This window comes from Varanus komodoensis, unplaced genomic scaffold, assembly GCF_004798865.1.
Source record: "Varanus komodoensis strain SLA01 unplaced genomic scaffold, ASM479886v1 scaffold1, whole genome shotgun sequence".
NCBI classification, from domain to species: Eukaryota; Metazoa; Chordata; class Lepidosauria; order Squamata; family Varanidae; genus Varanus; species Varanus komodoensis.
In genome coordinates this window covers 82,721,831-82,736,089 of record NW_025335268.1, presented here as the reverse complement: position 1 = coordinate 82,736,089, position 14,259 = coordinate 82,721,831, and the positions used below count along the sequence as shown (strand labels likewise).

At 40.0% G+C, this 14,259-nt stretch overlaps 1 protein-coding gene across 1 annotated transcript in view; it reads right to left on the bottom strand.

Moving 5' to 3' along the window:
- The window catches only part of LOC123033217 (arylsulfatase H-like), a 22,413-nt gene extending 18,649 nt beyond the window's left edge, over window positions 1-3,764 (bottom strand). Inside the window, exons 1-2 of the mRNA XM_044449704.1 lie at window positions 3,594-3,764; window positions 267-340 (exon numbers count right to left, since the gene is read on the bottom strand). Of these exons, the coding sequence (XP_044305639.1) occupies window positions 267-301 (35 nt within the window). The 5' untranslated portion in view covers window positions 302-340; window positions 3,594-3,764. The remainder of the gene's footprint in view (window positions 1-266; window positions 341-3,593) is intronic.
- Window positions 3,765-14,259: the final 10,495 nt, after the last annotated feature.

The following is a 14,259-nucleotide window of genomic DNA, read 5'->3' as shown; positions in this document are numbered from 1 at the left end:
AGGATTGCACACTGTAAGCAGCTGTAAAATGTTTGGTTTATTTTTTGCATTCTTTACATTTCTTCCCCAGTTTGAGGATAATTAATGGAACAATTTTCACTAGTTTTGATACAGCTGGTTAATTATTCATGAAAGTTCTTTTTTTAATTGTTAATCTCATGCCCAGAAACATGACAATTCAGAATTACACCATTCATATTTTCTCATCACATGAGCTGCTGAAACACTTTGTTAACATCTTAAAAAAAGCCCAATGAAAACTTTACCAGGAATGCGGAAGACACTGCATGACCTCTTTCATGGTCTCTGGAGATGTAGCTGTCCACCAGCGTGGCAGAATCTGAGGTGTAGGAGAATCATTATATTAAAACAGAGCTGGATAATTTCAAATAATAAAGACAAATTCTAAATACTACATATTTCCACATTTGTTAGGTAGTTGCATGTGAACACTTATCCTATGAAATCTGGAAGCTGAAGTCTTTCATTTCCTTTTCCTCCTCTGTAGATGACAATAATGAGTTTCTCATTATTTCTCATATATATATGGGTTTCCCACAGAAAGCATTGACTTGCTCCACTTCATTTTTGTACTGGTTAAGCAACTTTTTGAAAATAGTTGAAAATAGTTTTTTTTAAAGTTCACATAGCTCAATCAATATTGGAATGTAAAAAATGTACTTGAAATAGATCTTTGCAATACCCAGAAACCACTCCCATGCAATTCTTCTCTCACATGCTTCAAAAGGAATGAAAAAATATTGTTCTGGTATCATACCATACAAGTATGGTAGCATAGAATCAGTGGGACTTACCCTAAATATGAATGGGTGGAATTAAGAACATGTAGGCTTTACAGAGTCATCTGCTAAAACTCTAGTACTATCTTTAGATTATCCTGGCTGCAGCTCTACACAGGTGATACTAACTACTAAGTTAATATTTGGGTGGGATTTTAAAACAAAAGTTACACACTGTTAGAACACACACACCCCTCAGGTATATCAGTAATAGTTTATTATTGTTACAAACTTAAATATATGTCCAAGAAAGTCCAAATTAACTCAGTTAGTGGGTTCTAATAGCATGATAACCAACATTCAAAGACTGAGTGGGAGATGTTATCCAACAGTAAGCTGTTGTTGAAAAGGATGTCACAGTATTACCTGCTAAGATAATAAACCATGGTGATGAACCCAGAGTTCATAACCCAACAACAAACTATTGATGGGTTGCTCATGCTTAACAGGTCATGGCGTATTAGGACAGCTGGGTTCAGAGAACGCAATAACCCATGTTACAATAATAACTCATAATTCAGTGACATTTAGCACACACCTAATTTAGCTAGGCTGCCTGAACCTAGCCAGTGAGATTGGGCAGGACCTGGGAATGAAGCCGGCAGGTTAGAAGGGGAACCCCCAATAGGTCCTATATGGCAGGCAGATCATGGATTCACCTTGCCTAGCATAGTGTAACTATGTGTGAAATGGGGATCAAGAAACAGCACTTCAGTTAAACAAATAGTAAAAGAGGAAATGACTCTGGTGTTGAGTAATAACAGAAATATTTAATGTAGCTCTATGTATTTAGAATGAAGACTCTTTCTTCAGGAGATAAACATACAAAATAGAGGACAACACTATATTACAAACTTGCATTACAGAATGAAGTATTACAAACTTCCTATTTCAAACAAAATGAAATATACAGATTACAACTGTATTCATAAAATGAACTTACTCTTTGTTGTAGACTTGCTTTGGAAAACACACTGCAGCAGTTCACACAATTGGTGTAGCAGTTGAGATGGTATATGCTGCTACTACTACATCAGTTCTGCAAGTGGAGTGACATTGTCGGAGACTGCCCATAATTTGTTATGGCATAATGAAACCCTGGAACCCCATTACTGTATGTTTGATATAAGAGGGGAGACCCAAAAACCCCAGGAATTACCTTCCGGAGGGTGGGGCCCTTTCTGGGAACCCCTCTGCATCAGTGTACTCAGCTGGGTTGTTGTGAGAGGCTGCATTTGGCTTCAGTGGGTTTTTTTTAACCTCTTTCAATGTGTTTGCCTATTTTGTGATGGCTGATTTACATGAACAATGTGTGGAAGTGAAATTTTGTTCAGCTGAGTGTTCAGCAGTTTTTGACCAAAAATAGCATGATCCTTGTGCCCCACCCTCCCTATTCACCTGATCTTGCCCCATGCAACTTTATTTTTGTTTCCCCGGATGAAAAAAGTTCTCAAAGGGAAACGTTTTGCTGATGTGGAAAAGAGGAAACAATCAATAGCAGACGCAGTAAAAGGCATCAAAACTGACAAGTTCAAAACCTGTTTTGAGCTGTGGAAAAAATGTCTCGATAGGTGTATTGCATCAGAGTACCTTGAACGTGACTGAAGTTTGCACAGGTAAAAATAAATGCCTAAATTTTAATAAATAAATTCCTGCTTTTCTGGGTTTCCCCTCATATGTTTCATAAAGTGAACAATCCCATCCTGCAGGGTTACTGAAAAGGTGTTCATTTGTTGAACGACTTTTACCAATGAGGATCAAATCTACAAAAAACCAAGAACTCTTAATGTATTTCTGTACAGTCGTATGTTTCTGATTCCATGCATTTTATTCTTATTATATGGGGAAAAGAAGTAATTTGATTTCTAGCAAATCCCTTTCTTTCATTTCCACCTATCTCAAAATATTTCACTGATTCTTAAATGTTGCATTATGAAATATTACTCTGAGGTGAGTTTTAGAGCAGTAACTGCCTAAGTTTGTTGCAGTAAAAACAACAAATAGTCTTATGTCATTCTGAAGCTGACTTCTCTATAGCCTGATTGGCCTGGTCCTGCCCAATCTAGGAAGCTAAGTAGCACTGAGCTGGGTTGAAATCTGGATGGGTGACTGGAGTCCTGAGTTGAGCAGATGGATCAGCTAAATGGCCTGCAAAATCCCCTTCCAACTGTATGATTTTATTCTATTTGCTTAGAATATTATTTGTTCTCTTCTTTAAATGCAAAAAGTGTCAACTTCAGAATCACTGATCTCTGTACTGATGTACTCTGGAGTACGGTAGGGATATAAACAATTTAGTCAGAGGAAATCGAAGTGCAAAAAACTATGGCATGGTGAGCTGGAGAATGATAGGAATTGTAGGAATTTGTTCTTTTCTGTCTAAACAGGCATAAGATTGTCTCCAAAGATAAATACCCCAAGGAAGGTAACATAAAAACACACTTAGAAAATGTTTTCTCTTGTGCTCTCTCAAACTTCCTATATGAAATGATAGATATCTGTTAGCTATACATACTGCTAGCTGGGAGGTTTTCAGTACATTCTGCTATGATCTTAAACAATAACAGCACGATCCTATAGAAGTCTATGCAGAGATAACTGCTCCCACTGGGACTTACAGCTGGGTAATTGCAGACTTGAGTACAGTCCTAATGCCTTGCTAAGCCACTATTCTTGTCAGAGAGATATAAGGCAGTTCTAAGCAGAGGGTGTGGGTATTTTTCAGTCCATTATACTGTACATAGCAGGACCTTTCCAATTTGTATTGTTCAGAGGAAAGAAATGGATACTCACAATTTCAAAAAACAGTTTGTTGCCAGTCAAAGCTATGGTGAAGTGACAGATAAACAGCTTGTCCTTCTCTCTAACTGTAAATGCAGTTTCCTTGTATTTTTGTGTGGCGTATTATATGCACATTCTTCTTCCACAGAGGAAGTTGCTTTCCCAAGAGATGAGATCAAAAACAAGCTGTGTTGAACTCAGTGTATCAATCCACTCTGGAATGCCAGCAGTACATTTGTGTATTTTAAAAAAACACTATTCCGCTATATTTGGTGAACAGCAACAGCAGTGAGGAGCTTGGGTTCAGGGTAGACTTAATTCCTAGCTTCTCAGTAAAGCTTAACGCAGCCACAAATGAAATGTGTTTCCTCTGTCTTTGCCGCCGGAGGCTATCAAGGAAGTAATCATAACTACTCCTTCTGCTCATGCGCACTGTTGAGCGGCTCTCACTGGAAAAAAACCTTAGCTTTGCAGTAGGACAATTAAGCTGGAAACATTACAGGGAGCTTTTTGGCCTGCTGTCAGTGCTGGATATATTTTTGACAGGTTCTGCCATACTGTGCTTTGATATCAGCACAGTGTTAGCATTCAGCTGCACATGTGGGAATGATCAGAGAACAGTGAGGCCTTTCATTAGAGACTTGGCTTGGATGATTTAAAGGGTACTCCCTGGCTACTGGAGAAAGGCTGCAGAATCCTCCTGCTAACTTTTTACTGAAACAGTCAGTTGCTTGTTTACTGAATATTCCTCCAGATGCCAGACTTCTTTCTATAGCAGTAAGGCATCTGGGTGAAAAAGCAAAATTAACAGCATTTCTTGAGGGTTTAGTTAAAAGAGAACACATTATAGGTCCATGACGGTATTTTTTTAAAAATGAACTGTTTGTGATAATTGCAACCCATGGATATAGTTGGTTTTCTTCCAACGTTGTTGCTTAAATCATTTTGTAGGATTATGCCTGCACCGGAGCTACCTATGTTTGCACCAAGAAGTTTTTCTCATAATTTTCTTTGCAAACTTACTTTAAACCTAGTAGTGCCAAGTCAAGCATAGTCTAATATCATGGTTTAATCAGATCACAGAAAGAAACTGAAGGAGAATATAATGGGATTCTCCTGTAATGGGAGGATATAACTGGGATTCCAATGGCCTGCCTTTGGTTGGATCAGAATGAAGAAAGCAGAAAACATTATCCATAGCTCCAGGTGATAAACTAGTCTGATTAGACACCGGAAGGGAGATCAGTATTTCTAAATTGAAAGGTTGTGATTAAGAATGCTGCAGGCATTAAAGTAGTGCTCAGATTGCAGGCACGTGCTTTGATCATAGCAGAGTCTTACATTCTTTAGTTTTTGTAGATATTTGAGGGGTTTAAAAGAATTACACTTTCCACTGGATCTTTGCCTGCATGTTTTTCAACAGAAAAGACAGTTAACATCATATGAGATAGTACCGTAAATTATTTAACCTGAGATTTCCGCTGAAGGCACAAGATTTTTGTATTATAAAATACAAATGATACTGCTTGTGCAGCCAGTTTGGCTCTGAGCCATGTCACACTAAGACTAAAGATAAAAGAGTTTATTGATAGATGTATCTATATGATATTACAAATTTAGTCATTTTAAATCTTTGTGCTGCAAAATGTTGGAACTACATGGGTTTTCCAGGATGAAAAGCCTAGCAAAATAAGCCCCCACCTTCTGCCCCGACTGGCAAAATCTGGCAAGGCTGGGGATGAACGTATAGCTCCACTCTTCCCTGGTGGTCATGCCTGACCTAGAGCCAGGCTAGAAAGCCTTCTGCGGAGAAGATTTCAGGGCTGAAGATCTTGATGGCAGCATTCCTGAAGGTGCCCTACACACTGTGCCTTTTAGCAGCACCTCCCTGGCAACAGGGGTCCTTCGGGAAAGTGTGGAGAAGCCTCCAGATGAAGTCTCCAGCCCAGAGTCATGAGGAGGCTGAGTGATCCCCAAGTCCTAGAGCAAACATGTCCCAAAAGGCCAGGACCTGTTGGCAAAGTGCATTCTTGAGCACCAAAAGAAACTGTTGGGGATTTTAATCCCCAATCAGCCAGCTTCGTTTGTATAACCATGAGAGACAAAAAAACCTACCAGCAAGGTCTACTGGAAAAGTTCATTACTGAAGCTTCCACACACCAATACAAAACAACTCACTCTTCCAAAACATATCAGCACTCACTAACCATTCAAATGCTTTTAATACCCACTATTGGTCATCTTGATCTCTCCCCACCTACCTGTTGATCTTTCTTTCGGCCCATTGTTAAATTTTAAAGGTAGTAATTTACCACAATGCTTGTTTATCTTACCAGTGGATGGACAGACAGACAGACACCAGCCAACTATCTTCCCTGTATGTGTTCTGTAGCACAATTACAAACAATAGTGCAATTTCAACTGAACAGTTTCTATTGCACTAGCATTTCCTTCGTACACAAAAGAAGTGAATTTCTGTCTATCACTGGTGCACAAGCCTTAGGATTTGAGGGGTCTCTCAGCTCTTCTGCATAGTGGAACCATTTAAAGCCACTCTTTGGGTTGAGACCTCAGGAAGTTTACAAAGAATTCAAGCACAAAGAATTAGAAATTTTATGTCAAAATCATACTCCTCATGAGTGCTCCTCACTCCTTAGAAACCTGGGGAACTGGGTGAACTGCTTACAGCTCTGACAACTAGATAATATAAGCCTTCAGTTCCAGTCTATCCATTGTTGGAGTAATATTGGCCTTAGGTTTTGTGAACCCTGGTTTCACTTGCCGTGACCTGCCCCCCAGCTTTGCTTTGATGCTGAGGTCTTGCTTGTCCTGTGATGTTCTCCTTCATATTTGAAACTGCTGATCAGCAAAGCCATGGACCAAGCTCAAGCAGGACAGTAGCCACATTTAGGTTTGCACTGCCTTTTAATAATTAGACATGCATTTAGGTTTCATTTTCTTTGTCATGATGGTTGCTCTTAATATCTAATCCAAAATGCCAATGGATTAACCTCTTCTGTTTTGGAATTTTGGAACTCTGATGTTTTATTTTTTTTCCTAGTTGTTTTGACCTTGTTTAACTTGAAGCCACCTCCGTGTAACAAACTCAATAGCTTCTGTTGTACTACCTCACCTCATTCCTCTTGAACATTTGGGAGTTTTAAGGGAACAGTGTTACATACCTTTTGCTTTACTTACCTTGTTACTATTCATATTTATTTCTTTGACTAATGCTGTTTCAATATACATTGGCAATCCATTTATCATGTTCATCCCCAGTTATTCTTCTGGGGACTACCTTCTTTTTAGTTGATATTATCAGCTTGTGAATCCTTTCTTGTACTATTTTAACTCCATTTTCTGATAAGCTATTTGGTGATGGAGGGAGGTGAGTAGAGAATTCAGGGCTGTATGTGCCATACTTGAAATCATTCCCTCCCTCCCTCCCTCCCTCCCTCCCTAATAAGGCAAAATGATGTAACTGTGGTAAAAAAGTTTGATTTCAGCCCTATGTGGTGCAATTTGGTCCAAAATCAACCTCCATATCCCTGACAATTGACCTTGCTGTTTGCCGGGTGATGAGAGCAGTGGTCTAAAACATCTGGACAGTATCACATTGAGGAAGGTTGGAATTGTTGAAGAAACTTTGACTTCTGCTGAAATCCTCACTGCCTCATCAAAACCTGTTGGGGGATCTACCTTTCAGCACTGGGTGTAGTTAGAAACAACAGTGGACAGAGGTCCAAAAGTGACTCTTGCCTTTGTCCCATACACAGTAGGACAATTGCAACCATTCACCTCCTTCAGCTTGTGACCTAAAGACAGTCTCTTTCCTCAACCTGTGCAAGGTAATCTTGATGAACTTTGTAACTGGTGGGACAGAGCAGGATGCCATAAATATTGGTAGCTTGGAGCTGGGCCAGAGGGGTCTGTGGCTTAGACCAGCCTTCTCCCAACCTGGTGGCCTTCAGAGGCATTTGGACCACAATTCCCAGAATTCCCATCCAGCAGGGCAATTGACTGGAAATTCGGGGTGTTGCAGTCCAAACTTGTTTGGAAGGCACAAGGTTAAGGAAAGTAGGCTTAGATTGAGAGACCTGAAGGTTTTCATTTGGCCTACCCCTGACTGAAACATATATTATTATCACAAATAGCACATTATAGTAACCATCCCAGGAAAGCACAATTACCTTTTTGCTTCACTTGCATGGGTGGGATCACAAAGCAGTGACTTCTAAACAAATGCCAAAACCACCCAGGGATATGTCAGAAACAAGCCTCAACTATAACTAGTTGTATAACTCTTGTATAATCATAAGTTTTTAAAAAAGAGATGAACAATGCAAGTTCCCTCCCTTCATATAAGTAGTTGATGCAGAGAACACAGGATGTGTGCAATTATCAGAGCTGCCTAGAGCAGTAAGTAGCCATCCTAAATTTTGAACGTGTCAGGAGACTGTAAAACACTGTTGAAAGGCCAAATAGAGAGCAATTAACCAATACCTTTCCTAGGGCACTGTGACATACATGACAGTTACTGCCTTCATGGCCCACTACTCTGCTAACTGAAAGTTAATGCAGTTAAGATCTGTGAAGGCTTGAACTTGGATGAGACCAAATTATGGCACCAGAAAGTAGACTCTTACTGGAGAGACAGAGAGGCGTGTATCTTACTGCACATCCTGCGTGTCTTAATGGTTTGTGGTTCATTGACCATGATATCCCTCTGCAGTGCTAGCTGCACGTTTTGAGGGCCCTTGGGCAAGCAACTCTCAGTGGGACTCACTGCCTCTGTGCATCTTCCTTCTCACTACCATTATCACCAGCTGCTTTCTCATCATTGCTAGTACTTGCTTCCTTGACCGGCAGAGAGCCAAATAAGCATGCAGGCAGTGGCATCCACTGTTCCTTCTTCTCTCCACCACTGCTGATTGGGTCAGAGGAAGAGTTAGCTAAATAAGCATGTTGCCATGGTAAGGAAGAGGAGCAACTCCGAGAGACTGATGTCAGTGGACCCCCACTGTAGTATGGGTTCTTGTCCGGTGCCCAACCATGCCTACCTTTGAAACTGGTTGTGTTCTTCTGGATTGGCTCTCTGGGTTGCATATCAAAAGTGCCACTTGTTGATAGTCCTACTCAGAGAACCACCTCTAGAAGGTGTTTCTGGGGAGCCATGGCTTTTAATATTCATTTATTTATTTATTAGATCTATACCCTGCTTTTTATCTTACACAGAACTCAAAGCAGCTTATATAATTCTCCCCTTCCTGCTCTCAAGCTATCTCCGCAACAACAACCTGTAGGTAGGTTGGGCTGAGAGTCTGTGACTGGCCCAGAGTCATGCCATTGGCGGGATGGCTGAGCACAGCCCAGCCCTGTGCTCTTCACCACTGCACCACACTGGCTCTCAGGCTTTCAGATCTTACAGAGATTCATTCTTTCCCCTGCAATGTTTAAAATCCACATGTAGCCGCTGTGTTGCTGTGGATCACAAACTTCTACATGCGCGCATGTAATGACCAGTCTAAGTCTAAGGTCATTCTTAACCATAGCAGATGCATACACTGCACTCTTACATATAGGAAACGGGAGAATCTTCTAAAATGGGAGAAATTAGCTAAAACAGTGCATAAATTAATGATTATAAAATCAGCCATTCACATGCATTGTAAGAGAGAGAACACATAGCTTGGTTAGTAGTCCCATCCCCTACCTAGCATGCATGTCTATTACAAATGCAAGGGCCCGGACCTCTTTTCCTTGGGGGTCTCCTACCCACCTCCACTAGAAAAAATGGAGAAAACCACTCCACCAAAGCAAGTAGCAGCTTAGGAGGGGAGTTCCCATAAATGCTCGGAAACACCTCTCACTGAGTTTATTGACAGTAACTCACCCAAGTATGTGTAAGATTGTGGCCATTTAACAACTCACAAACAAGAGGAATATATCTCAGCTGGGCTCAGCACATTAGTTCAGAAAACATGTTGATAACAAAGTAACACAGTGATAAGCTCAGGTATGAGGCAAGTCTCTGAAAAATGAAATCACAAGAAAGGTTGCAGCTCTTCTGATATGTGGTTTCATCCAGATGACAATCATTTTTCCCTAAAAGGAAGCATTCCTGGGTCCAGTTGTGGTCAGTTTGCTCAGAGGCAGATTTGAACTACTGTGTCCCATGCCTTATCATGGATTTTATGTCTCTCAGTACAAGTTCAAAGCCCTTTAGTCTGTGAAGCCATCATTTTCAGTCAATATGGGCCAAATTCTAGCAATATTTAGGGTGGCCATGCCTTTCCTTTTGCAAATTTATCCTCGGTATGCAAATGCTATGCAAATTGCTACCCGCATTTTGGTGATGCATTTCTTCTTTTGGAGCAATCCAGAAGAGTAGGGATGGGTAAATCAGTCTGCTTCCTGTCCACGCTCCTTTTCCATGCATTCAACAATACCTCTGCTCTATTTCTGAATTAATCTTTAGATCTTTTTTAAACAAACAGCCCAAATAAAATACCCAACCAAAAATCAACAAAAATGCTTTTAAATATGCTTTTCTAACTGCCATTGTCACAAAATATGCTTTACTATGTGTTTTTTTCTTGGAATATTCAGGCAATGTGAAAATTGGAGGATAACTAAGTTCCAATCTGTATGGTGGTCTGTACAGGAGTGGGGCAGGTTACCTCATATCAGAAAGTACATAGATCTAATTCCTTAAGCACTGTTATTCCTTTAACATAGGGATGCATTAATATGTTAATTTTGATTTCTCTCAGTTTTATGTTTCTCAGTCTGAAATTTGATTCTTACTGAATGTTAAAGTTCTTTTTAAAAGGTTGCATGAAAAGTCATTTGCATTGTTATTGTGTATATCTTCTAATATATGTGTTTCTATACACAATTTTGCCTAATGTGCATCTTTGGGCAAGCAATTTTCCTCATATAGTGTACCCCTGAATGTTATTTTTCACTAATATTTCTTCCGGCAGACTCTCTACTACTATGCATGTTTCTGTATGCATTATTGTGATTGCAGAAGTCCACTGCACACTTCAAAGAAATGTGAACTGAGTTTCAGTTCCTGTATTGATAATACAAGTATAAAATTATATAAGTCTGCATTCAGTCTGGGAACTGAATGAATTCCTGCCTTCCCTTTGGCATTTTTATGCAACATTTCATATAAAAAAAACCATACGTGCACCCTCTACTGGTTATTTCATTACTCTATAGTTTCTTATAAAACAGAATGGTAAAGAACTGGACAGTCCTTTGTTTCCATTCTTAGGCTGTTCCTTGCTTCTCACGCAAAAGGGAAGTGAAGCTTCTGTCTACACTCTGCATTAGTTTTATAAATGCAAAGGGCATGTAAGATGTAAGGCACTGGACTTAAGGCAAGGGTGGTCCTTGGTGCAGAAAATATTCAAGACTCAGGGCTACATACCCCAACAAACAAACAAACCAACAAGCAAACAAGAAACAAAAAGCCCATGCTGTCTTGCTTCTCCAGACTCCCTTTAAGGATTCTCTCCTCTAGGAACATTCCTATTTGTGAAAAAAGAATGTATGGAAAGGGGAAAAGAGTGCTGTTGTTTTCAGATAAAAATCCTCAGGCAGAAAGTTTCAAGGGAGAGGACAGCAGGAGGTGCAGCCATGTGCACAAAAGACCAGCTCCTTCAGAGAGATCAGACTGAACAAAGATCATCAGGCCTCTATACCTTTCGCAAGTGTCTATGCACAACAGGGTGGTAGAGCAGATGACCTCCCAACTTTGGGGCTCCAACCTTTGTAGGCCATGCCTCTCTGGAGAATTAACACAGGGACCTTTCCTAAGTACTTTCTTAGGATGTGTGCATGGTTTTTAAATCTAATCTTGCTTTACCAGGTTCTTATATTGTCCCAATCACCATCACATCAATAATGAATTCCTGGTTTTGTTCCTTCTTTTGTGTTTTGTTCTCATGTTAGGTACAGATGCATTTGCACCAGCAAAGTTGTTAACATTTTTTTAAAAGCAAAGCACAGAAAGAATGCAAAGGTTCCTGTAGGGTTGAGAATAATGCATAATAAAACATTCTTCTCTGTGCATCAGTGTGACAAGGGTCTTGACAGGCAATTGGCTCTGCTGTTTCTGTTGAGTGAAGATGTCAGGATAATGCTCATTTATCTGGAACTTTGTCACCGAGCATTTCTATGAATGCCACTTGAGTGTGACTGTGCCTCTCTTTCACAGCTTGTTACTATTTCACGAAGGGACTTGGGGGATAAAATATGCCATTTCTCAGCCAAGAATGCCTGTCAAACGTCTGCCGCTTTTGGCAGTCTATGCAGACAACTTTCCCTCCCCTCCCCATATTTAAAAAGGTGAATATGTGGGGCTGCTTCTAGAATTTTTCTTCACCTATATATCTTGTTGAACAATGGATAGTCTGAATTCTATAGTCTCATAAAAATGCAGCAAACATTTCCAATATATTTTAACTGTCTTCTCCAATGTCTCTTGTCTCTCAGAGCCGTTTACCCGTCAATTCTTTAACTGAAAAGTTTACCCTGGTAGACACAAGTTTCCTTTCTTCTCTTTGGCTTGTCCTTGTGGGGATTAGAAAGAATAGAGCTGTTTCCTTAAAAAGGACACACAGTGCTTGGAAACCAACTAATTGTAACAGCACAGACAGTAATTCCTGCTGAACAGTAAACTTCAAAACATAGAACAGAATATCTTTGGCATCATATAAGCCATCTAATTTAAAAGAGAAGTTAGGTAATAATCAATAACTCTTTGAAAGTGAAAAAATTTAAATTTCTTCGAAATGCAGCCATTGTCTTTCCATTTCTATTAGGGCAGGACTGGATCTAATGAGTGGAAATTGTGTGGAAGAAGATTTGGCTAAACATTGGAAAAACTTTCTAATAGTGAGAACTATTTGACAGTGGAATTCAGAAAGTGGTGGGCTCTTCTGCCATAGAGGTACTCAAGCAGAAGCTGGAAAGCTGTTGCTGTAAGATTCTCACAGTGAACAGGGGTCTGGATTAGATGACCTCCCTTCCAAATAGCTTCTGTGATTCTACATGTTACAGAAAACTAATCACTGATCTCATAATTGATAAAGCAGAAGATGGAGCTCAAGTGAACTTAAGGTTAAGTTGCCTTGGTTAAAAGGCCCATCTTGCTTATGTGGTTTCTTCAAGCAGGTCTGCTCGGCATCCTCTCTCTGGGCCTGTGTTGTGTTTCTTCTTTTTTCGGGGATGCGAGCAAAACAGTACACAGCAGTGACAGGACAAAATGAGCAAAAGCTCTGCCATAATATGGCTGCTAAAAGCCTGACACTGTAAGAACAACTTTAGACTTCAGGTGGGATACCTGATTTGATCAGGAATCCATGTTGCAGGTCTTGCACCCCATCTACACTTTAGACATGCTAATGTTTGCCAGACCTAAGAATGTTTCCTTTACGTTGTTTCTCTTAATCCATTCAACCGCCTCTGTCTGCCCCCATCCTCCTCCAAATCATGTTTGTGACTGACCGGTTATAAAACCGTCTTATAAAACCTTTGGGGACAGTCTGCATGCCATATGTATTTCCTGTATGTCTGAATAAACTGCGCATTTTCTTTTGACTGTACACCCCCAGCAGAACTTTTTGGACTTTGTTTCATTTTGTTTTTGTTTGTTTTGTCAGGAGAGACATAGGGATTGGCACCGGGTACCAGCACCCAGGTTGCTGTAAGCCTCCCACAAGGTACAGAAACTATTGTTTATGCAGGGCTCTGGTGCCGAATCAAGCACTGAGCGTTGTTGTGCCTGCCCTATAGGCATAGATGCTAGGCTAGAAGTGATGCCCACTAAAGCGAGATGTGAACGTTTTCCACTGCACATGCCATTGGCCAGGGTGGGAGGTCCTCCTATTGTGCTCTCCCAGTCCATCCTGATTTTTATTTGGGTGGCAGTTTTAATATTGAAAATGTTTTCAAAAAAACTGGGAGGCAGGTATCCTGCAAACTAGAACACTGCCCTCCAGCATGATCTGTACTGGGATTCAAAAGTCTTTCAGAGAAAGGAAGAAGTGAGGATAAATAAAGCATCTGAAATATGCATAAGATACTTTCACCACTAGAGGGTGGAGAGATACCATACTGTATAGGATGAAGATTTTTGATGAAAGCAAGCTGCACTGTATAGATATATTTTTTTAATATATATTTTATTAAAATTTTTAAACTAAGACGAAAAAAACCCCCCATCAAACATCACAAACGTTAACATTGGATTCACTGGGTCAACCTCCTACTACATATTTTTAACATTCTAATATCAAATTCCAGTTAGTTTATCATAGTTTGAAAAACATGTCTAAATTTACGCCAAGTCCCGTTTCTCCAGCCAATTATAAAGAGTCCCAAGTTCGACAGAAATCAGTATCCTCTTTCTCCTTCAATGATAAAGTCAGTCTATCCATTTCTGCACAGTCCAAGATCTTTCTTAGAATCAATCCATCGGTGGGCAGCTCCTCACTTTTCCAATATTGAGCAAATGCAATCCTCGCCACTGTAATTAGATGCAACATCAAATAGATTTCCTGTCTGTTAACATCTTCCAGTATAATGCCTAACAAGAAAACTTCGGATTTAAAAGCAAAGGGTTTTGTAATATTTCCTCCATCCCTCTATGTATTTTAATCCA